This window comes from Rhinatrema bivittatum, chromosome 1 (genome assembly GCF_901001135.1).
Source record: "Rhinatrema bivittatum chromosome 1, aRhiBiv1.1, whole genome shotgun sequence".
In the NCBI taxonomy this organism is placed as follows: domain Eukaryota; kingdom Metazoa; phylum Chordata; class Amphibia; order Gymnophiona; family Rhinatrematidae; genus Rhinatrema; species Rhinatrema bivittatum.
This window is the reverse complement of record NC_042615.1, coordinates 161,281,607-161,308,233: the sequence shown is the minus strand read 5'-3', so window position 1 is coordinate 161,308,233 and position 26,627 is coordinate 161,281,607. Positions and strand designations below refer to the sequence as shown.

The window sequence follows — 26,627 nt, the reverse complement described above, 5'->3', positions numbered from 1 at the left end:
GACCAGCCTGTTGTGACTGAGGAAGTCCATGATTACATTCTCTACTCCAACTATAAGGGCAGAGAGTTCTTTTACATGCTTCTCCACTCAGACCAACTGCAGAACTACTCCTTCCACCATATGCCGACACCTGATCCCACTGTGGGAAATCATATATGCTACTGTTGTAACACTGGCTAACAAGATCCTGACCATGAAGAATGGAAGCAAACTTCCCTATTCCAGTGCCCCAGCCCCAGAGACTAGCATCCGAAGTCACAATTATCCCAAACAGAAGATTCAGATCGTCTCCCACTGTCTGGTTCTTACGTGCTAGCTACCAAAGCAAAACTCTCTCTGGCTTACGTCATCAGAGGAAGTTTCACGAAATACATCTAGGACTGAGGAGACCACTTTAAGAGTAATTCTCTCTGCAAGAGTTTCATATGTGCCCTTGCCCAAGGCATTAAATCCAAGGCAGCAACCATGGAAATCAATACCTGAAGATAAACCCACACCATGGATCTCTGAATCCTCAATAAACCATGCACTTGGTTCTGCAACTTACAGATTTTCATGTCTGTCAACCAGACCCAGCCTTCCCTGTGTCAAACTGAACTCCCAGGTACTTCCGGGATCAAGAGGGAAACAAGATGCGCATGTTAAAGCTGGAAACCCAGCCGAGATCCTGCAAAAACTGCATCACACTAGCTGTCGCTTATTCGCTTTTCTAGGCCAGCTTCAGTTAGATTCACCAATCGCCCAGACATGGAAAGACCTTCTCAGTAAAGGCTGCCACCACAATAATCACTTTGGAAAAAGATCTTGGAGCTGTGGCTAATCCAAAATGAAGAGCCTGACACTGAAGGTGCCCCGCCCCATCACTGCAAGGTGAAGATATTTCTGATGCCCTTCTTTTATCTGGATATGTAGATTCCCCTCCGTCAGATATTACAACATTAAGAATTCTCCTTGTCGTGCTGCTATTGTAAATGACTCCAGAGTCTCCATCCTGAAATGCAACATTTTCCAGGCCTTGCTGAGCTGTGTGAAGGAGTGTTCCTAAAACCCCTCCATAAACAAGGTTGGACTAGAGATCTAGCCTGGTCCACCTTAAAAATCTTAGACAGCCAGGCAGATCTGAGGGCAGGTTCCTTAGAGCAGGAGTCCCAGGGAAGAAACAAAAAGGCCCTGGCCTGGGAAGGAGGAGAAAGCAGCTCCTAATGATAGAATTGACCTACTGACATTGTTTGCTTGAAGTACTGCGAGGTAAGCAGCTTATGTTACTTTGATGTGAAGAATAAAGTCGTGCAAGAGAGAGCTAGAGTTCAATGTGATTTTGTCCTCTAACAAAGGCCACAGACTGCTGCTTCAAGTCCAGAACAGGGCGAAAGGTACCCTGCTTCTTTGGTACCACAAAGTAAACTGAGTACCAGCCCTGACCCCATTGAGAATATAGGACCGGAACCACTGCCCCTATATGTAGCAGCCACAAAAACATTATCCATAAAGCTTCACCTTATGAATGGATGAACAAGGGGAAACCATAAAACATCTGATAAAAGGATGGGAAAACTCCAAAGCATAGCCATCTCTGACAACTCCTGATTCAAAGTAATATGGACCCACTTCCAGACAAAGTCTGTCAACCGCACGCCTAGCCTTTGTACCAAAGAGTAGCCTCCCAAACCTTGACTGGAAGGTCTGCGAACTTCCAGACTGCCCAAAGACTACATCCTTACCTCCCCCTTCTTGGAGATCCAAAAGGACCAGAATCTATCAAAGAGTCTAAACTGCTGGTCACATGCCAATCTCTCTGGCTTCACACACATTTCAGAATCCCGAAAAGTGGCTCCAAGTCGGTGCCATCCGGATCTCTATCTGGAAGTCCCGCTACCATTCTAGGAGTACTCTGGCACTTAACAAAGTTCAGGCAAGGTTCCTACCTGTGCCGTTGCTCTGGGAGCATTGGACAGGGTTGAAATCTTCACCTGAAAAAAGATTTCAACCCCTGGAAAAATTCTACCCATGAAAAAGTAGAAGTATCCAAACGAGGAGGCACCTGAGGCATACTCACAGAGCTACGTCCCCTGCTGAGAAACCAGTTAGGGAAGGTCCAAATTCAGGGGCCCCATCTGAGTCGTCTTTACTCAGACCTATATCCGGCTGGGAAGAGCCAGGTTTGGTGAAATCAGAGGAAGATAATCTCCCTGATCCTCCAAACAGCACCGGCACAAGTTAGCGGGCATTCCTGGCTGAGATGCCCTAATATGACAGGCAGTGCAAAGAGAAAGGCGCTTAGGCTTCTTAGGTATAGGCGCCATTATGGCCGACAGTGCACTGAGCAGCGGCCGGAGATATGCATCTAGCTGTTTTATATATATATACTTCCAACTTAGGCACCAAAAAATTAGGTGCCCAACACTTAAGCAACCCACACCTAGGCACCTAACTAAGTGTCCAAGGCTTGGGTATCCCAAAGATAAGCACCCTAAACAATTTAAGTGCACAGTACAACTTGTGTGCACAGATAAGCATGGTGCCACGTAACTTGGACGCACAGTCTATAAGCTCCGACTGTGCATTCAAAAAGTGGGTGCACAACCTGGATGTACAGCTAGATGCACATGCCAAACCGACAATCCTGTATAAGGCAGCCTGAGAAAGCATGCGAAATGCCGTTGCGGCTTACCACGCGGCGTGCAGTGAAAAAGCCTCAGAGCGGGGCCTAGCTGCTCAAACCACCAGACTGCCTATGTCCCTCGACCTCCCATGGAGCGGGAAGAACATCGGAACGGCACACCAAGCACGGAGACCAGGGGAAGGAGAAAGCCCTACGCAACAAAAGCTTCCTTTTAAGTCTCTGTATATTACATTATTATTATTATTGTCTTTTTTTAAACCTACTGGAGCTCAGCCTTACCTGGCTGACTACAGAGACAGTCTCCGGCTGCGGGGGGAGAGGATACGTGCCGTCACCACCGTGCTCGGCTTCCTGCACCTGCTGCCTTTCAGCTGCTTCAGCAGCTAAGTCCTCGCCAGCTAAAAACCAGATACCAGACCAAGGCACTCATCTGAGGGACCATAGAAATCACCTCAGGAATTCTCAACTGGGGGAGGGACCATTTGGTTTCACCGCAGGAGAGCAAAGCAAATTTATTTCCTTAATTCTACTTTCTCAAAATGAAGCAATCCCCAGTAGGGAAATGCACGTCCACCATCTAATGGAGACGGAAAATACTAGGAGGCTGATGTCACTGCAGGGGTATATATACTGTGACGTCAGTTTGCTCCTTCTCCATCTGCTGGTAGAGGTGCATAACTCACTTGTTCTGGATTCATCTGACTGGACGCTAAGAAAGTGCAATTTCATTTCTGCAACTCAGCAAGTATGAAAGTGTGCGTACAAGTTTAGTAATGTATACGTAGGAAGGGCGGGTTACAAATAAATAAAATAAATAAACATATGTGCATACCACCTCAAAATAGCAATTTGTGTGCAAATAGCCAAACCCCACCCTGGAACACCCCTAAACCACCCCCTTTTTCCCCCCTTTAACATTTACGTGCGACATTACTAGTATGCATGTACTTCAGGTTTTTGCAAAATACAATTAGCGTGTGTATATGTTAATTACACACTTAATTTCCAATGTTATGCATGGAAACCTTTTGAAAATTCAGCCCTAAATTTGTGTCTCACCCTACTCCAAAAAGGAGCCAGGTTGGAAGGTTTTCAGTCTGCACTGGTTTTACAATACAAAGATCTGAGTGAGATGATCATCAAGTTTAAGGAAAAGGGATATCCACCAGGATGTATTAAACAGGCATAGGAATGTAATAGTATGATATATATATATATATATATATATATATATATATATATAGAGAGAGAGAGAGAGAGAGAGAGAGAGAGAGAGAGAGAGAGAGAGAGATAATCATAATATCAAGCACCTTTAGAACATGTGCCATTATGATATTTGAAAATTTTACAAGTTTCAATGCTGAAACATTTTGCCTCACTGTAGTATCTCTGACAAATGAAAGAAAATCGTACTGACTGAAAGAAGACAGGATTTGAATCTACATGAATAATGTAATACTCTTGTCTTAGTATTTGTCCTTTTCCTCCTCTGTCCTTGAATTCCCAGGTAGCACCAAGGAATCCTCATCAGCCTCTCCTTGACACCATGCTTTGGCTGGAAGGGGCTGCTGTGGTAGTGGGCAGCTGTCTTTCCTCCCCTCCCCAAGAGCCTGAGCACACCATCTCCATGGTACATCCTGGCTCAATCAGCCTCGACAGACAGGGAAGTCTGAGCACAGATCTCCCGCACCACACAGCATTAAGGCCTCTGCCACAGGGCCATCCTAAATAATTATTGTAATTTGAGTGCTTTAAACACTGGCAATCTTTTTTTTCTTTGATTCAGAACCCAATTTGGGATCAAAAATTGATTATATTGTGGTTTTTTCCAAGCAGTTTTGCTTTTGTTTTTAATTCTATTTATTACTTTTTCATTTTTTTTCATTTTTTTATGATTTATAAATGCATGGTTGATAATTTAAAGGCACAGGGTTGTTACAGACCTCCATGCTTGAGTACAAGAGGTGTTCAAGATGTCCAGGAGACTCACATATTGTAGTAAAGCTGATAATGTATTACAAGATTTCAAGCAGGGACCAAGCTAAACAGTTGTATAAAAGTTTATGTAAATTTTCCAGAATGTGTAGGGCCTCTGAGCCATGGTTTTAACATAATTTGATTATTTACCCCAAAAGTGTCAAAAGAAAACATTACAGAAAAAATAAGAAGTCACAATTTTAGATGAATTGAGGACTATGTGATTGCAATTCTTACCACCTACCTCCTTCCCTTTTTCATATTAATTTTATATTTTTAATATTGAAATTATGTACAAGATTTCAAAGCACCTCATTCTAAGCTTACTAAATTTATGAGCCCAATATTCAAATAGCACTTAGCTGGTTAAGTCAGACTTATCCAGCTAAATGGTGGCTGCTTAGCCAGATAAGTCACTTATCCAGCTAAGTATGGGCAGGCAGTGGGCGTAATGGGGCAGCGCTACTTAGCTGGATAAGTTAACCTCCTAAGTAGCGATATTGAGACTTAGCCAGATAAGTTATCTGTCTAGGTTAGACCTGTTTAATAGCAGGTCTAAACTTAGACGGATAAGCCTTATCCGGCTAAATAGCACTAAATACGGGGATATTCAGCTGCATAGCTCTGCAATTGAATATCCTGTCTAAGTCAGCCAGATAAGTCTATGCAGCTAACTTAGATAACTGGCTACATTTTGAATATCTATCCCTTACTTGATAAAGCAAACCAGATAAAGCGCTACAAAAAGCATAACCACAACAAGCGGACAACTTATAGTAAAATGCATCTTACTCTTACCAGCTTGATATCCTTTTTGGCTCTACTGGCATCATCTTTTGCTTGATCATAATTCAGTGATTTAGTTCGTACACACCACATGCTAAGATTATGTAAAACCTACAAAATAAACAAAACCCCAAAAAAAGAACTTTATTGAAGGAGTAACTGTCAGGACACACAACTGTAGAAAGCTTAATTTCTCTTGATATAAGCACCAAGACAGTGTTTTAAATGGAGACCTCAAAACACTGTTGCATTGACCAGGCAGACTGACCTGACGGATATCTTGATTAGCAGCCAAGATGATTTCGTTCATAGCTGGAGGTGGAATCTTTAAACCTTCTTTATAGGCAATAGACATCATGGCACCCTGCAGTAAGCAATATTCATAAAAACAAAACAAAAACATCCCCTTAGCACTAAAAGAAAAAATATGTATAAATTTACAAGACTAAGGCAATAAGAAATTATTGTGCAAAGCATGGCACCTGGGGAAAAAACACATTCATTATTCTGACCTTAATTTGTTCCACTCGGGGTCTATGAAATCGAAGATCGAAGCAGTAATTTGCCAGAGATCGAATCTTCTGGTGGTTCCGGTCATTACACATACAGATGATGGGAATCTTTGACTGCTTGATCAGGCCAATTAACTCCTGAAATGCACATAACATTTGCAAACAAGACATTAGTCAGGAAAATGTCTGCATGAAGTCTTTACATGCACTTAAAGACATTCTTTTTTTTTTTTTTGGCTTGGATGCTTTTTTCTGCCCCTTGAGCTTCCAGCTCAATCGAAACTAACTTCTATTGGGCTACGGCACCAAGAACCTTCCTTCAAAACTAGCTGAGGCTTTTGCTCCTATTTAATCATTCCCACGTAGTCCAGCCAGTGCAGTGAGTCCTTGGGGCCAGGGGCCACAGATTACAGTTCCCTCCAGTACCCCATATGCATGCTAAGTCCAGCCAATATGTATCATTGTTGACTAATGGCTGAAACTCTTCTACCACACCCCTCCCACCAAAAGGCTCTATACCTCCACAGCACCCCCAGCCCGGGGCACAGAACTCGGGTCTTCCACACAACAGTGCACAGCACTGCCCGTGAGCCACCAGGCCAGCCCAAAAGACATTCTCTTAATTGTGGCTTGATTACTAAAGCACGTTACCCATTCCTCCACATCTGATCCATAAAAGGATTTCAGATAACTGAGGATGGTTTGCCCATTTCCATCTTCACTGACGCAACTGATGCACAATATTCAGCTATTAGTAAAATGTCTTCATGGTATGTCAACAGAAATGTATTAATGGAATTATATTGCCTTCTCCCTATCCTTCATGGTTTTCCCCTCTGCATGCTTTTATGAAAAATTAAACATTTTTGAATTGGAAAAGCTATTTTTTCTTGTTTATTCCTTTCATCTCATATCCAAGGGCTGTCTTGCATTTCCCACAAGGCAGTGCACTACAGAAGAGCCTTCTTTATACATAATCCATGTGCACTGAATACAAATAATGAAATGCCCTTTCTTCAATGTGAAGTGTTTAGTGTTTGCTGAGAGGCTGCTACATGCACACAGTAGCCTGAACGCTGAACTTTTGCTTTCGGTTAGGATTAGAAGCTTTGTAGGTTGTGATACGTTTTCTGCACCAGCATGAAAAGATATAGTGAAGGAGCTTTTGACACCACACAGGTCCCTGCTTCAGATGTATAGTTTGCCTTTGTAAAAAAATATTATTAAACAATACAGTTTACGCATACGTGGAAAGCTGAAACATGCACAAGAAAGGTAAATCAGATAATAATATGTTCAACTGAGGAGATCTGTAACTTTATATCTGTTACAACAGTGTTCCCCAACTCTCTCTCCTGGAGGCATCCCTAACCAGACGGATTTTCACATTGCACGAGATAGATTTGCATACATTGGAGACCCAGTGAAAGCAAATCTATCTCATACTTATTTATTATTGATATCTTGATAACCAGACCAGTTAAGTGTGCTGCAGAGAGAACATATAAGAACATAAAAACATAAGACATGCCATACTCGGTCAGACCAAGGGTCCATCAAGCCCAGCATTCTGTTTCCAACAGTGGCCAATCCAAGTTACAAGTACTTGGCAAGTACCCAAACATTAAATAGATCCCAAGCTACTGTCCTTATTGATTAATAGCAGTTTATGGTCTTCTCCTCTAGGAACTTATCCAAATCTTTTTTAAACCCACTTACACTAACTGCTATAACCAGATCCTCTAGCAATGAATTCCAGAGCTTAATTATGCATTTAGTGAAAAAGAATTTTCTCCGATTTGTTTTAAATGAGCTACCTGCTAACTTCATGGAGTGCCTCCCTAGTCCTTTTATTGTTTGAAAAAGTAAATAACCGATTTACATCAAGTTCTTTCATGATTTTGTAGAACTCTATCATATCCTCCCCTCAGACGTCTCTTCTCCAAGCTGAACAACCCTAACCTCTTTAGCCTTTTTTCATAGGGGAGCTGATCCATCCCTTTTATCATTTTGGTCGCCCTTCTTTGTACTTTCTCCAGTGCAACTATATATTTTTTGAGATGCACACAGAACTGCACACAGTATTCAAGGTGCGATCTCATCATGGAGCGATACAGAGGGTTAGTGTTGTGTTCGTGGACCCTTGAGCCAAGAGGGGAGTTGGTATACCACAGAGGGGAGGCCCTACGTGGCACCCGTCACCAGTAGGTGGAGCCGGCAAGGTCAACCCAACTGGAGTTTCACCTATACCAGCCCTTGTTCCCCACAGGTTTAGCCCTTGAGTACCAGAGCCGGCAGAACTTAGGTGCGGGTTGCCTAGATGAAGCAAGACAGGAGAGGCAGAAACAAGGTCAGAAGTCCAGGTCAGAGCTGGCAGCAAAGGAGCAATACGAAAGTCCGGTCCGGAGTCCAAGGCAAGCAGCAGAGGAGCAGAAGCAATGAAACCAGGCCAGGAGTCGATGCGGGCGACAGACAGGAGGAAATGAAGCAAGCCAAGGGTCGGTACCAGGATATCAAGTCAAAGAGATATGCAGGACTGAAGGATGAAGGACGGAGCTGGAGCAGAGTCAGGAGCTGGAGCGGAGTCAGGAACAAGAGCAGGATTGGGCACAGGATCATCGAGCTCTCCGAGGAGACAAGCTGTTGCAAAGGCAACCAACAGGAGAGAAGCTTGGAATATATAGGGCTGCCTCCTGACATCATAGAAGGAGCTGATGTCATAGGAGGCTGGCCTGGAGATTCCAACGCTGAGCCCTTAAAGAGGCAGAGCCTCCCACACACGTGCGCCTAGGGAGAGCTCCGCCGAGGGCAGGACGGCGGCGTTCTGAGCTGCGTGGTAGGCCGCGGGTGGACAAGTAGGACAAGACTTGACATAGGCTTGCACATCCTGAGCTATGCGAGGCCACCAGTAGTAGCGGGATACTAGTTCCATAGTGCAGATCCTTCCCGGGTATCCAGCCGTGAGGGAGTCGTGCGCCCAGGCAAGAACTTTGGGACATAGACAGAGCGGAACAACTGTCTTCCCCTGAGGTACCTTGTATGTGGCTGCCAAAAGAATCTGAGCAGGGTCCAGGATGAACAAAGGTTGATCCATTTTGTCTTCAGGCTCATGGAGTCTGGATAGGGTGTCCACCCTAGCATTCTTTGTGACCGGACGGTAGCGTAAAACAAAGTGAAATCGACTGAAAAAGAAGGACCAGCGGGCCTGGTGGGGATTCAAACACTGGGCCTTACTGAGGTACTCCAAATTTCTATGATCAGTGTACACTGTAATGCAATGTTGCACCCCCTCTAGCCACTGTCTCCATTCTTCAAATGCCCATTTAATGGCCAAGAGCTCCTTGTCTCCAATTCGTAATTCCTTTCAGCCAAAGAGAATTTTTGAGAGAAGAAAGATCATGGTAGTTGGGCTCCTTGAGCGGAGTGTTGGCCGAGTACGGCTCCCACCACAATATCGGAGGCGTCCACCTCCACGACGAAAGGATGAGACGGGTCTGGGTGACGAAGACACGGTTCTTGTAGAAAAGTCCATTTTAATTCTTCAAAAGCTGAGACGGCTGCTTGAGGCCAATGTTTGGCGTCAGCACCCAAGGCTTAAACAACCCTTTCTGGTTAAAGCTGTGAAAGGAGCCACAATGTGAGAAAACTGAGGAATAAAGTTCCTATAGAAGTTGGAGAAGCCAAGGAATCGTTGAAGCGAGCGGAGTCCTACTGGTTGGGGCCAATCCTGGATGTTGGCTAGCTTGTCAGGATCCATATTGAAGCCAGTGGTGGAAACAATGAACCCCAGGAAAGGTAATGACTCTTGTTCAAAGAGGCACTTTTGCACTTTAGCATACAGGCAGTGGTCTCTTAAACGCTGGAGGACTCAGTGAACGTCAGCACGTTGGGTGGTCAGATTCGCAGAATAGATTAAGACATCATCCAGATAGACGATCACACATTTGTTGAGCATATCCATAAATACCTCGTTCATAAGATTTTGGAAGACCGCCGGTGCATTGCATAAACCGAAAGGCATCACTAGGTACTTGTAGTGGCCATCGCGAGTAGTAAAGGCGGTCTTCCATTCATCTCCCAGCCTGATTCGGACCAAATTGTAGACCCCCCGAAGATCCAACTTCGTAAAGACCATGGCTCCTTGAAGTCGGTCCAGAAACTCGGAAATGAGTGGAAGCAGGTAGCGATCACGAATAGTGATGGAGTTGAGACCCCAATAATCAATACAGGGCCTCAAGGAGCCATCTTTTTTTGCTACAAAGAAGAAACTAGCCCCCGCTGAAGATGTAGATGGCCGAATGAAACCATGGTCTAGATTCTCCTTAATATATTGGGTCATTGCTCGTGTTTCCGGTAAGGATAATGGGTATACTCGACCTCTAGGAGGCACTGTGTCTGGAAGGAGATTAATCGCACAGTCGAATGGGCGGTGCTCCAGAAGAATCTCTATTTTTTCTTTAGAGAAAACATCCGCATATTCAGTGTATTGTGGAGGTAACGGTAATGTGGTAAGAGCAAGTAGAATCAGGGGTCGAGGCAAATCCCGAAGGCAAGATATAAAGCAATCAGACCCACAAGCGACAATGTGAAGCAGTTCCCAACTGATGGCAGGGAAGACCCAACACCACCAGATGGAAGGATTTGTCAAGAATCAGGAAGGAGATCTCTTCTTCATGAAGTACTCCAGTACGGACTGTCACCAGGGTGGTACGCAGAGACACTCATCCGGGCAGTGGTTCCCCCTGGATAGAGGAGATTAGACGTAGTGGTGCACGAGGAATCACTGGAAGTTGCAGTTGTTTGGCTAGTACGTCCAAGATAAAGTTGCCTCCGGCTCCGGAGTCAATAAAGGCCAAAATCGTGATGGAATCCCCCGAAAACTGGAGCGTCACTGGAACTTACATTGAGGAGCGGGGTTGATGCAGCCTAGGGTCAGCTCCCCTGAGACACCTAGGCCTGAGAATTTCCTGGACGCTTTGGGTACTGAGCTAATAGATGGCCCTTGCTGCCACAATACAGACAGAGTCCGAGAGTCCTGCGCCGTTGTCTCTCTTCTGGAGTCAAATGAGTACGACCTATTTACATTGGTTCTTCACGAGTCGGTGGAATCTCGGATGCGACGGGAGAAGTCAGAGGACGAGAAAACAAGGGAGCCAGAGGTACTGCTCAACATCCCGGTTTCAGCTCCTTCAGGCACTGCTGAAGATGCCTATCAACTCGGCCTGCCAAATCAATGAGTGCCTCCAGCTCCTTGGGTAATTCCTGAGCTGCCAGCTCATCTTTTATGCAAGAAGCTAAGCCCTCTAGAAATATACTTCTCAGACTGTCCTCCTGCCATCCTAATTCAGATGCAAGGGTACGAAACTCCACAGCATACTCAGCCAGAGTACATCCTTGACAGAGGTGGAGAAGTTCCGAGGTGGCCGTGGAATGACGTCCAGGTTTGTCGAAAACTTGCCGAAACTTGTCGGAAACTTGTCGAAAGCGAGGTAGATCTTCCAAGACAGAATCCCCGTGTTCCAACAACGGAGAGGCCCAGGCCAGAACCCTCCCATCTAGCAGAGAGAGGATGAATGTGGTCTTTACTGGATCGCTGGGGAACTGAGCTGGTTGGAGGGAGAAGCGCATGAAGCAATGATTTAAAAATCCCCGACATTGCTTCGAGTCTCCATCGTACCTGGGCAGAGCCAGCATGTGCAAGTGAGGAACGGAGGTCGAGCTAGCCGCCGGCTGAGGAGCAGAAACTGCAGGAGTCATGGGATTCTCCAGCCGATTAGCCAGACGCTCCAAGGTTGCTGCCAGGACATCTAGACACTGTTGTTGTTGCTGCAGGCGTTGAGCCAAGCCTGGAATGGCCTGCAGCCCGGACAGGTCCACTGGGTCCATAGCCTTTGCAATCTGTTATGTTCATGGACCCTTGGATCCAATATGGGAGTTGGTATACCACAGAGGGGGTCCCTATGTGGCACCCCCATCACTAATAGGTGGAGCCGGCAAGGTCAACCTAACTGGAGTTTCACCTATACCAGCCCTCATTCCCCGCAGGTTGAGCCCTTGGGTACTAGGGACGGCAGGACTTAGGTGCGGGTTGCCTAGATGAAGCAGGACAGGCGGGGCAGAGACGAGGTCAGAAGTCTGGGTCAGAGCTGGCAGCGAAATTCCGGTTCGGAGTCCGAGGCAGGCAGCAGAGGAGCAGAAGCAATGAAACCAGGCCAGGAGTCGATGCAGGTGGCAGACAGGAGGAAAGTGAAGCAAGCCAAGGGTCGGTACTGGGAAATCAAGTAAAGGAGATAAGCAGGACTGAAGGATGAAGGACGGAGCTGAATCAGGAGCTGGAGCAGAGTCAGGAGCTGGAGCGGAGTCAGGAGCTGGAGCGGAGTCAGGAGCTGGAGCAGAGTCAGGAGCTGGAGCAGAGTCAGGAACAAGAGCAGGAACAAGAGCAGGATTAGGCACCGAGGAGACAAGCTGTTGCAAAGGCAACCAAAAGGAAAGAATATTGGAATATATAGGGCTGCCTCCTGACGTCATAGAAGGAGCTGAGTCATAGGAGGCTGGCCAGGAGATTCCGATGCTGAGCCTTTAAAGAGGCAGAGCCTCCCATGCGTGTGCGCCTAGGGAGAGCTCTACCGAGGGCAGGACAGCAGCGTTCTGAGCCGCATGGTAGGCCGCAGGTGGTCGGCCAGACACGGAGGACACCGTGCCAACCAGAAGGAGTGTTCCCTACAACAGTTGGGATACATTGTGTTACAATATTCAAAGTTTGGTCTATATTATTTCCCAGAATGCCCAAAAATACTGAAATCCAGAAGGATTAACCAATTTATAATTTGCTACAATGTGAATATCTCCTATAAACAAGCTGGAAATAAAATCTGCCAACGCACTACTTACATTTTGTGTAAAATATTTACCCAAAATAAAACCCACTGCATATGCATCACCTGCTTGATGCCATTTCCCTCTTGATTAACTAGCCAAAATATTTACAGCTTCTTTTGCACTGTATTAGTAATCTATTGTGAAAACCAGATGCATCTTTTATAGTCTAACTTGTATCTCCTGCATTCCTAGGATGGCAGTTTTACCTGTATTCCTCCCCTGTCTTCATTGCCTGCCATTCCATCTACTTCATCCATAATCAGGACATGGTTCATGCTAACTGACTGGGATGTTCCTGTTAGATAAACAGACAAATAAACAATCACTAAAGTATAACACATTGCACTGTATTCTTCATGCACTCATACATGGTGCTGAGTATACATGGTGCACTCATGTATACTCAGATAACTCAGTTGCATTATCAGAGTGACTTAGGTTTCATGCTCTGTCTGTGTGCTTGAAGCTTAATTGGCTACTAAGTTTATAAAGACCTAGTACAAGCGAGTGTCTTTCTAAAATGTTTCTTCCAAAAGAGCACTCAGTTTCACTCCTGGGACACTGTTTTGCTTAACTCATTCATCACTTGAAAGGAAATGTGTCTTTGAAAACAACCCAGGAGCAGCTCCCACATGCCACATACCAGAACAAAAGTCTTTGATGCTAGTGTTGCTTAGGGACTCTGCTACGATCTCTTTCATACTTGTCTTACTCCGAGTGTCACTAGCATTGAGCTCCACATAGCTGTAGCCCAGTTCCTAATCAAAACAAACAAATATAAACCCAAAAGGTAATCATTTTCCTACAGCATACAAAGTAAGTAGCAATACAGTTAATGTAGCAGCCCAGAGTTGGACTGAGCCAGCAGGTAACTGGACATTTGCCTAGAAAACAGCAGTGAATGTGAATGCCCTTCTGCACAGTTTAGTCTCTCCAACCCTCCTTCCTCTGATGCTATTCTTGCAGAAACAGGCAACTGATGGGCAAAGCCAGGTATAGTGAACAGAGTTCAGTTTTCCTCATGTGAAAGTGGGTGGTCTGCATGGTCTATGATCAGAGCAACAGGAAAAACTGAGGCAGAAAGGATAGATAAACTAAGAGGGAAGGGCGAGGAGAGACAAACCAGAGGGAGTAAGGAGAAAGTGACAAAAAGGGGTGGGAGAGACATATAAAGAGAACTGGAGAAGGTAGGAAGATAAGTGTGGAGGAGGTAGGAGAGAGATAGTGAGGCAAAACTGAAGGGGGAAAACTTGACAGAGGAAGGGAAAAGAGGTTCAAATAAATGGGACTGGGTGGAAGATACACGAATCAGGAAGCGAGAGCAAAATAAAAAGAAAAGTAAAAAGGAAAGGGGAAAAGGGAAAAGGGAAAAGGGAAAAGGGAAAAGGGAAAAGGGAAAAGGGAAAAGGGAAAAGGGAAAAGGGAAAAGGAAAAAAAAAAAGAGTTGGCAGAAACGTAGGAATAGAGAGAAAGTGGATGCATAAAAGGAAAGAAAGCCAGGCTTAGAGAAAAGGAACTGCTGGAGAAAATTTAATTAAGGAAACTGGGACAAGGCAGGCAGTACAGATAAATCAGGTTTCATCCAGTCAGACCAGTCCAAACAAATAGGTTATGCCCACCAACCAACAGATGGAGACAGAGATAAACAGGCTTGATGACATGATCCTTTATATGCATCCGTGCTGATCTCAGCCTGCCAGTATTCTTTGTCTTCGGCAGATGGTAGGCAAACAACCTGTGCTGTGTCTAAGACTTGATTAGGTTAGTTAAGAGGAAAGAAAAGTTGAGGGCAGCTCCTACGATGAAAGGCATGTCCTCCCTCCCGCAGTTGAGCAGGGCTCTGAGAAAGAATTAATTTGTTTTTGAAGGCAGCTGAGGTGAAAGAATTCTCTCCCTCCCTCAGCTGAGCAGGGCCTGAGCTATGGGGCTTCCAGTTCCTTTGTATTAGGACTGGTTTTTCTGGGGATGGTGTCCTCCCCTCTTCCTCCCTAGTCTCCTTTCAAAAAAAGAAAACAAAAAATAAGAAATGTAGGTTAGATTAGAAAATTTAAATGACAACCCTATGATAAGAATTCGATATCTTTAAGGAAGCAGTTACTTACACTTTTGTGAGGTAATCAATCAGTTTTATTCTAGCAGCATAAGCATACAAGATTTAATATGGTAAATTGTAGTTTTGTTTCTAGGTTTTACAGAGCAAAGCACTGTTTTGAAGAAATAAGCATAAGCTAACATGCTATCTCCAAGTCAACTTGCACTTGACAAATATGCAACGCCAAACTAAGTAACCCAGACGAAGGATTAATTACGCCAGTTTATCTCACCCTTAGCCACTGGTGGGTCATACTCTTGAAGAAATGCAGGACCTGTCTCACATCCAGCAACCCCCAAGAGGCAAATGACAGGAAAACGGAACCCAGAGGTCTCACAGATATCTCTGTGAAATATGCCAGCAGGAACAGGGAAAAGAAAGACTTGGCTTGCCAAAGTTCTTTCAGGGAACAAAATTGGCAATTATGACAAGGCAGCTACCCCAAGGTTAACGGAGCAAGCTATGCTGATCACAGAACTCAGTCTTAGGCTTGCTAATTCAGAGGTACAGTAACTGTAATAATCTCAGTTCTGTTGGCAAGGCAGCTGCAAATCTGTATATTCTGGGGCATAAAACCCACAGTCTATATATTTCAGAGTCCTTTTCTCTGTTCAGAACTACACTGCATATTCAGTTCCATAGGATCCAATGTTGATCTTAATTGGATGTCACCACCATCTATAGATACAGGATTGGTGGGATGTTGATGACGTTGTCTGAGTCCAGATGCGTGTGAATATTCTAACGCCTGGTAATGATGCTCATCAGTGGACATTTGCTAAACAAAATCCACTTCATAGCTGGTTCCATGGCTAGATACAAAGTTTTCCACCAAGGATATGCTCACAGTTCATGTGTCTGTGGTGAACAGCACACTGTGAGGTGTAGACAGATGTCTAATAGGGAAGAAGAATTGCAGTTTCTTCTCCTATGTGTGATTCACAGTCTTATATGAAGTTGCCAAGGTCATCACGTGGCTGAAGACGCCATGTTTGTGTTGCTTAAGCCTGCACTTTGGCTCAGTCTGGGTGTATGGCTGCAGGCTCAGGTTCAATTTTGCATATCCTTGTTTAGGCTCACTGGCTTTTACCCTACAGAAAGAAAACAAGGAGGAAGCTTTCTTTGCTCTTTGCAGTGCATACAGTTTCATAAAAAATAAAAAGGAAAGAAAAGAAAAGCAAGGAGAAAGGGGCACAGAGAACAGCAGCAGCAGGGCAGCCTTCGAGGAAGAGGTCTTGTGACTGATCAGACAACTGGTGCTGTGAGTCCAGGGGTTCCCCATTTGTTTCTCTCAGGCTGTGCTGGTGAGGCCTGTAGTGCAGGGAACAATAGCTGCTGCAGAAGAAAACAAAAAAAACTCACACTCTGCAGTAGCTATGGAACCTGCAGGCAGCTCAGCAGGGAAGCAGCAAAACTGTAGGGTATGCTGGAGGAAAGGGGGCTACAGAGAACTGGCAATCTTGGTGATTTTGGTGCATCGGGGGGATGCTTCTTGGTGGGGCACATTTAAGACTAATCGGAGAAAATTCTTTTTCACTCATCGCACAATTAAGCTCGTGGAGGAGAAGTCCATTAACTGCTATTAATCAAGTTTACTTAGGGAATAGCCACTGCTATTAATTGCATCAGTAGCATGGGATCTTCTTGGTGTTTGGGTAATTCCTCAGTATCCACTGAATCCTCCCAAACTTCGCAATGAGTTCTTGAGGACTCAATCTCTGATTCCAGCAATAGGCAGCTGCCTATCCTAGTTTTATCAGAGTTGTGTTCATATTACATCAGATCAATGGGTCTTGGAGATAATCCAAGACATTTATGCCTTGGCATGCTCTCTGATCTATGATTTGGCCTCTGTTAGAAACAGGATACTGGGCTTGATAGACCCTTGATCTGACCCAGCATGGCAATATCTTATGTTCTTAGCCTGATGCTTCTGGAGATCCAGGCCCTCTGGTAGTAACAGCAGCCATTTTGGGAGCATAGGGGAATGAGAGGAAGCTAGGCCCTCTATCTCTCATTCCTGTGGAACAAGAATCAGATGGTTAAAAATTGGGGGGGGGGGACACGACACACAGGCCAAAAAGGGACAGTTTCCTTCCCTTGCCCTCTGGAACCATCATCTTCAGCTTGGGTTTTGATGCTCTGCACCATGCCTTTTGCATAGGGCAGAGTTTAATACCACAATCCACCCTGGGTCATCCTGCTTCTCTGCCAGATTCAAGAGCTAGGAAAAGGGCCAGGTAAGGAATGGAATGGGATTTGTAGTTGAATGTGGATAATGGTATGGAATCAGAGGATTCCCTGGAGGATTTAAGAGCTCCAAAAGCTATTAGAGGGGGAGTTAGAGGAAGGCAAATTCATTCCAAAGGGAGATGACTGTTCTTCCATGATGTGCTTTTTTTTCATAAGGACGAGCTCTCTTTGCCGACCTTTCAAGCATTAAGAACACTTAATACTGCTGAAGAAAAAAGGGAGGAACCCTCTGCTTCTTCAAAGAATCCTATTATGGTCAGATTAAGAAAGCCCTCAAAATCCTTTCCACTACATAAAGCGGTGAAGGACTTGATTAATCTGGAATGGGTTTTTATCAGAAGCAAATTTTAAAGGGGATCGCTTGTTGTCTAAGCTCTACCCCTTAGTGGTTCCGGAAAAAGAGAACCTGAAGTTTCCTACAGTGGATGCACTGGTTTGTTCAGTTTAAGAATGGACAACTATTCCAGAGGAAGGACGTGCAAAACAGGAAAAGAGGCAAAGTTGAGAGTATGTTAGGAGGCTCTCCAGGACAATTCCCACTTGGAACCAGGGGCTACTTATCTTGTTGATGCTTCTTGATTTGATGTGTACTACCGCAAGAAGTAGGCTTCCACAGTAGCGACTAGGAGGCTGCTATGGATGCGCATCTGGCTGGCAGACACAATTTCTAAGACTAATTCAACAAAGCTTTCCTTTAAGGGTACTTTGCTGTCTGGCAAGAATCTGGAAAAGATGGCCAAAATTTAGGGCGATTCCAAAGGTCCCAAGGCTCATCAAAAAAAGACCTAAAGATGGACCATGGGCAGCTCAAGCCCGTAATCATTTTCAGGACACTAGGAGGTCCATATTCAAAAGCATTTAGCTGGATAACAAAGAAGATATCCGGCTAAATGAAGATTATCCAGTTAAATTCTAGCCAACTAATAAGTTAGCTAGCTAAGTTAGGGGCATTCTGGGGGCGTAACTAGAAGGAATTGAGTCAATTGGCTAAGTTATCCAGCTAATTCCAATATTCAAAGTTAACCAGGTAACTTAGGCAGCTATGTCTAGTCAGGCCAAAGAGCTACCCTAAAATTAGCTGTAAAAATTAGTCGGCTAGCTTTAGGATAGCCAGCTAAATTGAATAGTGCAGATGCACTATTGAATATATCTCCAAAGGTAGCCAGATAAGTTTAGCCGGCTAATTTTGCAATCTGGACAGTGACTGGATATGGACCGCTAGGAGATTTAATCAGGAGTGGTATCCTAGTGGTCAAAGGTCTCGCTATTTGGCAGATTTCAGTTATTTCATGCAATGAAAAGGGAAGGTAAAAATGGATCCTCAGTATCCACTGAACCCTCCCAAACTTCGCAATGAGTTCTTGAGGACTCAATCTCTGATTCCAGCAATAGGCAGCTGCCTATCCTAGTTGTATCAGAGTTGTGTTCATATTACATCAGATCAATGGGTCTTGGAGATAATCCAAGACATTTATGCCTTGGCATGCTCTCTGATCTAGGATTAAAACAATGTGTGTGATATAAATGTGACACACAGTTACAAGGCCATAAGATTATTTATTTATTTGCATTTGCTAGCCATTTATATTAAGGCCTGCAGCGGCTTTAAAAAAAAACCCCCGTACATTATCAAAATAATACGGCATGATTTACCAACAATAAATTCATCACATACTATACATATTTATAAGATATATATTAAGGCTGTTCTACTAGCGGATACTTGGTGGTGTTTTGTATTAGCATCTTCAGTTTTTCATTACCTTAGAGGTCTGTGATAGTTTTGATATGGCATATGTGAATCATCAGGGAGGCACCAAAAGTCCTCAGTTGTTAGAAGAGATGGACCTTGCTCCTCTGTTGGGCAGAAAGGAATCTGAAGATATTGGTGATACACACAGCAGGGAAGGAAAACATTTAGGTTGATTTTCTCAGCCGCAATGTGGTCAATCCCAGAGAGTGGTGTTCAAATCAGATGGTGGTCAGGTGGGGAGTGCCACTGATGGATCTTTTGGCGACCAACATGAATGCAAAGACTCAAAGGTTTTATGGTCAAAGAAGGGAAAAATGGTCAGAAGGACTAGATGCATTGATTCAACCTTTGCCCTCAGAGGTGACCCTGTATGTGTGTTTTCCTCCCTTGCGACATCAGAGGTGACCCTGTATGTGTGTTTCCTCCTTGAGACATCAGGCCTGGTGATTCTAGTGGCACAAGACTGGCCAAGGTGTCCCTGGTATGCAGACCTCATCAGATTTTTGGACAGGAATCCGTTTCAGCTTCCATAGCAGAGGGATCTACTCACACAGGGACCTGTTCTCCATGAAAATCCAGACTGCTTTTATCTTATGACCTGGCCCTTGAGAGGGCTCATATAGTTAAATTAGGTTATTCTCGAAAGGTAGTGAATTCTCTGTTAAAGGCAAAGGAAGTCTCAACCTCCATAGCTTATGTGAGAGATTTTGAGAGGTGATGTTCGCTCAACAAATGCTCCACAGGAGTGCTTCAGTGCCCTAAATTCTGGCCTTCTTACAGAAGGGCCTAGAGAAAGAATTAGCTCTTAATTCCTTCAAGGTCCAGGCTGCAGCTATTGCTTGCTATATGGACTGGATATTGTCTTCCCATCCAGATGTTTCTAGGCTCCCAAGTGTGGTAAAACATGTTAGGCCTCCAGTGAGGGACCCGAATTTGGCATTATCCTTCTTGGCAGGTTCTCAGTTTAAATTCATCCAGTCAATTTCTCTCAATTTGCTTATTTTGAAAGTAGTGCTTCTAGTGGCAATTTGGTCAGTCAGTAGGATCACAAAGCTTCAGACGCTTTCTTACAGAGAACCTTTTTTTTCACATGGTAAAATTTTTTTCGATGCCTTCTTTTCTTCCTAAGATGGTGTCCACTTTTCTTTTGAATTAAGTGCTCTGCTTGCCTTCATTCAGTCCACATCTTGCATAGTTGGGCTACCAGGCTCTGCATTCCTTGAATATCCGGAAAGTGCTTTTAAGATATCTGAAAGTCACTAATGAGTTTAGAAGATAGGATCATTTGTTTATGCTCTTCAATGGTAACAGAAAGGGTGAGGCAGCATCTCCAAGGTATTGATTGCGCATTGGATTAAGGAGGCAATTACGGCATCTTACGTCATCAAGGCTAAGAAGTTGATTTTAAAATGAGCACACATGCGCCCATACATGCGTGTATCGGTGCGAAGCAAGGATACTTTGAAAATTTTAATTGTGCACGCACTTTGTGCGTGAACGTTTTAAAATGCACCAACCGTGCTTAAGTATGCTCCTAATTTTAAGAGGTTACTCGAGCACAGCTAGCACACATTTGTCTTCCATAGGACCTTGTTGGCTCTTACGCGTGTATGGCAGTGAATTTCAAAACATGCCTGTGTGAGGCACATTCCAAGTTTTACAATTAGTTGTCCAGTTAATAGTAAGGTCTTTCGGACCTCTCTAGTTCTTCCTCTTACATGTCCCCCAGTTGACCTGGACCCCTCATCCGATTCTATAAGCCCTATAAACTGAGATCTACAAACTTGCTCCTCATCAGGAGCAGCAGTAAAGTTACGCGGATATTTAGCATATGTGTGTTGCAGTTTTTGGTTTTAAAATTCAGAGTTATGGGCATAAGTCTTGGCCATGCCCCGGAACGTATTCCCCACCCCTTTTCCACCCCCTTATTCGTTACACACGCACAGGTACATATGCACATATTTTATGGCTTTTTAAAATCTGCACTGCTCGTACGCGGCCCATATAAATGCATAAGTGGGCATTTCTGCATGAACAACACTTTTAAAATCGACCTGTAACTTTGTTCAAGCAAGTCAAAGCACATTCTACAAGGGCTCAGATGGCTTCTTCGGCAGAACTTTGTTTGGTATCTCCGCAGCTGTTTTGTAAGGCAGTGACATGGTCTTTTATGCATTCCTTTTCGAAACACTACAATTTGGATGTGAATGCTAAGGATGAAACAGGCCTCTTTCATATTGGAAGTATTGAAAGTAGGTTTGGCAGTTTCCTGCCCTAATCAGGAGTAGATTGGGTACATCCCATTTTTCTGGATGAAAAGGAAAGCGAAATTTAATCTTACCTGATAATTTCTTTGAATCCCGTTAGAACAATCCAGGTCCTTCCCTTTGCTGCCAAATGCACTGTTAATTCCAGTTTTGAAGCATGAAGGATGGCTTCTGCGCAGCATAACCTCTACAGGTATGAGAGAGTTTTGTGATGTACATAATTTGTTATTCTTTTGGTGTTTATTGTTCTGGAAGCCCTCCGGTTGTTAAAGGTTTTTAAACTTTCAGAAGTCAGCTTGTTACAGATAATACAAGCAGGCTTCAGCCTGCTTGTATTATCTGTAACAAGCTGACTGTCAAGGGTGATGTCAGCGAGCATGTCAATCTCTGTCTCCATTTGCTGATCAGTAGGCATAACACATTTGCCTGAAATGGTCTGTCTGGACTCAAGGTAAGGATATTATTAGGTAAGATTAAATTTCTCTATAGAATACAACATGAAATATGGAGCTGCAGATTTTTACAACAGCAAAGCAGACAGAAAAATGGAGCACAGGCAGGATGACTGAAGTTTGAGGGGGAGACACTGAAGATGCAGGAGCTAGGTATGGAAGGACATGGGTAAGAAGCAAATAATGTGACATGACAATAAATGTAGGTAAAAATGCTTCATTTATAACTGCCACAAGTAACAGCTGTGCATGGAGAACTTAATGAAGATCATTTCATGATTTTTCTAGGACAGTGTAGAGCAAGGCAGCAGTGACCAGAGAAGAACCTCTATCTGCTAATTTACTTTCTAATCTCTTTGATTGTTTTTTAGCTTTATGCCAAAATACCAAACACATATTACTTCCCTTTGCGGGCCTTTCTCTTCAGTCACATCTCTATGGCCATATGGAGTCCAAACTCCTCAAAAAAGTAGCCTCAGGAGCCACACCAAGGGGCATAGGGTGGACCAGAGGAGAGAGAAAGGAAACCAGCACCACTGGTTTCAGACTCACCTCACACCAGGGAATCAAGCTAGTCAAGGACCACCGACCCCTCTGCTCATCCCTACTTTACCAGGGCAGGAATGGCCAGAGACCAAATACCTTCCTGGGAGCAATTTGTCCAACCAGACTTCCAGCTGTAGGACTGTACCTCTACCATCTGCTGGAGACAAAGAAATACTGAGGAGCTGCAGGTGGCGCACTGCCCTATAAGGGATGACATCAGCAAATCAATTGTTCTCTGTCTCCATCTACTGGTAGGGGGGGGGCAAAACCCATGTGTCTGGATTTATCTGGGGTCAGGAATTGATTTTCTTTTAAGACAGTGTCATGGGACGTCAAAGTTAACACTCTTAGTAAAAGTGTAAAAGATGTCACAGTGTTCCTAATATTATATTACACTGTGGAGTATGGCTTGTCAAAATAACTATGAAGGAGACATTGGAGAAAGCTCATTGAGATACCATTACCACACACCTGGAGGTTTCCTGAAAAAAAGATAGAATTCCTCAAAACACAATCAAATGTCAATAAATTAAAAGAAAGAATGTTGGTGAGAAAGCACTCAACTGTCTCCTTGGCTCTTCTACTGGGTGTTCTGATGTGATGGTGTCACAGTGGGGGGGTGTCACTGGCCTTGGTTCCCTTTATCACATGTAGTTGCTAAGAGACAATAAATCTCCCCAATGACAATCGACAATGCCACAGTTTTCACATGTGCCGTGGAACAGTGTGTGAGGAGAAAAACAGAGGGGGGAACGGACACATAAGGAAAGATGGAAGGATGAGACAAACACGAAGGAAGTCAAAGACAGAGAAGATGGGGATATGGATACGTGAGAGACAGAAAAGATTATTATGCCAGGAGATAAAGGAAAATGCAAATATTGCAGAGTACAATCCAGTCAGATCGCCTCAGACCAAACTCTGCTTAAAGCTAGTCCAGCTTTATGGATTCAAACTGAGATGCAAATGAATTTTGGACATTTGCCCTGACATCACAGCAGATGAATTGACTATCAAGACCCACCCAGAAAAGCAGCTAAAGACCCTGGATATAGCCAGAAATTCCTAAACCAGGACTAGTAATACAAGAAATATGCCAGTATAACAAGAATTAATGCTAGTTTATACAAACCTCAAGGTATACAGTAATTAGGTAATTGTCAAACCAACTCCCTGCACTAACAAAATTATACATAGATGCCTGGTAAACAGGAATATCTAATTAGACAGGCCAGCAAAGCATTGATGTAAAATTAACTATAAGACTTACAAACTAGAAAGATAAACAAAGACAAAGGAATCCATCAATGAAGTGAGACAGAGAGACAGAATCCATCAAGGAGAACAGGCACAAGTCTCCTCTGTAAAAAAGTAAGTGACAATTCTTAATCCAAACGTAAATGCCCTCCCAGTGTTGGTGAGGAAGCTTTCACAAGTTTCTGCTTTTGGGATTTGTAAATCTAAAGTGAGACAAGGATTAAATGTTTATTGGTACTCAAATGTTTCTAAACTACAATTTATTTTATTAAAGTAACTGTTATTGGAAAAAATAATCCCAAACTCAAAAGATCCCAGAAACAGCACCATCAGATGCTAACCAAAGCTCTCAAGGTTCTCTTAGAAACCCAAACGATTCTGGGTGAAGCACTTACCTCACAGACTAAAGAAGCTGTAGTAGTTTTACCAACACCTGGTGGGCCTGACAACAATGCAGCTTTAAAACTAGAACCATCATCCTTGCTCCCGAGCTTACTGAATTTTCCTGTAAAAGGAAAAACAGGTCATCCATAAATATTATAATCTAGTCATATATATATGTATTATAACAGTTTAAACCAAGAATCAATATCAAAGGATTACAGAAAGATACATAAATTTGTGTATAAATAGGCTCCTCCGAGGGTGATGATGTCCCATATGAAACAAAAGCTTAAACTATGGCCCTTGGTTTCTGAACCTTCTGTAGAAATCAGGCTCTCTCGAGGGGGAAGTATTTTCTCTGAAAAACTGATATATTGTACTAAAGACAAAGCAAAATTGCTTACCTGTAGAAGTTGTTCTCTGAAGGCAGTAAATCACCAGTCAAACATATGAGTGATATCATCACTTTTCAGCACCAACAGACAACAAGCAAGCATGGCAGTTCCTGTGCTCCCAGAGCATACCTCAGACATGTAACTAAGTTAATAGGTTCAATACCAGAAAGGAAGGGGGCAGGATAAGTGTGACTGGTAATTTACGGTCTTCAGAGAACACTTATTACAAGTAAGCAACTCTGAAGACATATAGATCACTCATCACATACATGGGACTCTCTAGCAAAGGGTTGCCTTCCAATAAAACAGTGGAAAAATTGAAAACAATCCCATTAACAGGGTAGCAAGCTCTTTTTGGTTGATATCCCATTTTTCTTATTGATATTTTTAAGTGAAAAGATAATCTTAAGTTATAATAACAGGCCCTAGGAGGGCTAGAATTTGGCTCCAACCCTCAAAAAGTCCCAGGAGAATGGACTACTCAAACTAGCTATAATGTTGGAAGTTGATATTTAAACAGAAATGGGATGTGAATGTATGGACTAAACTCCACCACAGCTTTGCAGATCTCATCTATAGAACATGACCTTAGATATGACACCAACATAGCTATTATCCTGACATACCCACCTAAGATCAAAGCTACTTGGGCATAAGTGAAGATTATATAATCTACCACTGACTAGATAAGGCTCCCTTTGACAACACAATCTCAGGTTTGTTGGGACAAAATGAAAAAAAAAAGTTAGATGGATTTTCTAAGATCATTAGTCCCTTCCAGTTAGAAGGCAACAGCTCTTCTGAAATCCAAGGTGCGCAGAACTTGTTCACCTGTACTGGCATGTGGCCTTGGGAAAAATGTTGGAAGAATAAAGGACTGATTTAAGGTGGAAATTCAACACATCCTTAGGCAAGAACTTAAGATGCATGTGTTGTGATGAAACAGTATAAGAATATAAGTTGCCAGACTGGGTCAGACCAAGGGTCCACAGGCCCAGCATCCTGTTTCCAACAGTGGTCAATCTAGAATACAAGTACAAGACAAGTACCTAAACATTAAATAGATCGCAAGCTATTAATTCCAGTAATAAGCAGAGGCTATTTTCTAAGTCAACTTGACAAATGGCAGTTTATGGACTTCTCTTCCAGGAACATTTTTAAACACAGATGAGCTAACTGCCCTAACCACATCTTCTGGCAATGAATTCCAGAGCTTAATTATGCATTAAGTAAAAAATAATTTTCTTCAATTTGTTTTAAATCTGCTACTTGCCAACTTCATGGCATGCCCCCTAATCTTTGCATTATCTGAAAGAGTAAAGAAGCAATTTACATTAACCCATTCTAGTCCTTTTATGATTTTATAGACCTCCATAATATCTCCCTCAGCCATCTCTTTTCCAAGCGGAACAGCCTTAACCTCTTTAGCCTTCCATCCCCTTTTTTATCCATCCATAAAGTGGATAAGTTAATAGGGCCTGGAGCTTTCCAACTCTGTGGGCTAAAGTAATTGCCATAAAAAAAAAACCTGTCATGTACTTTAACCTACAAGGGGATTCTCATCAGCTATGTTAATACTATGTTGAGGTGCTATGATACTATCAGTGACTTGATGGAAAGCATCAAATGAAGCAAGCTTCACATGAATTTTACAACTAAAGGTGGTACAGAAATTGGCCTTCCTTCCACATTATGTTGGTACACTTCTACCTTTATAGTGACAAAGCCTGAAACCTTGTTGCTGCCTGGGGAAAGTCAGCCCCTTGAAGTGCATTCTCTGTTGAAGAGTGTTTCCTAGGTCAGGAACTCCAATATCTCCTGAAAGAGGAGGATGGTTTAGAGGTGGTAACAGAGAGGTCTTATCTGATCTACTGTCTCCTTCAACTGATCTCCAAAGAGGTTTCCCTCCAGTAAATAAGAACATAAGATATGCCATATTGGGTCCGATCAAGGGTCCATCAACATAGAAACATAGAAATGACGGCAGAAGAAGACCAAACGGCCCATCCAGTCTGCCCAGTATCGTGTCTCCAACAGTAGTCAATGCAAATCACAAGTACCTGGCAAGTACCCAAACATTAAACAGAAACCGGTACTAATGCTGGCAACAAGCAGTGGCTATTCTCTATTGATTAATAGCAGTTTATGGACTTCTCCTCCAAGAACTTATCCAAACTTTTTTAAACCCAGCTACACTAACTGCACTAACCTCATCCTCTGGCAACAAATTTCAGAGCTTAATTGTATGTTGAGTGAAAAAGAATTTTCTCTGATTTGTTTTAAATGTGCTACTTTCTAACTTCATGTAGTGCTCCCTTAGACCTTGTATTTTCTGAAAAAGTAAATAACCGTTTCACATTTACCCGTTCAATGGCACACTGATGAGTCTTTCTTGTACATCATCACAGAGACCAGATGCACATAGTCATGAGAGTCTGTGCTCATCTATGA

General features: G+C 43.4%; 1 protein-coding gene across 1 annotated transcript in view; it reads right to left on the bottom strand.

The window, feature by feature from the left end:
- Positions 1-26,627, bottom strand: part of RFC1 (replication factor C subunit 1) — a 311,481-nt gene that overhangs the window by 28,403 nt on the left and 256,451 nt on the right. The window contains exons 16-21 of the mRNA XM_029605127.1: positions 23,793-23,902; positions 13,421-13,535; positions 12,984-13,072; positions 5,899-6,036; positions 5,655-5,750; positions 5,399-5,497 (exon numbers count right to left, since the gene is read on the bottom strand). Coding sequence (XP_029460987.1) covers positions 5,399-5,497; positions 5,655-5,750; positions 5,899-6,036; positions 12,984-13,072; positions 13,421-13,535; positions 23,793-23,902 — 647 coding nt within the window. The remainder of the gene's footprint in view (positions 1-5,398; positions 5,498-5,654; positions 5,751-5,898; positions 6,037-12,983; positions 13,073-13,420; positions 13,536-23,792; positions 23,903-26,627) is intronic.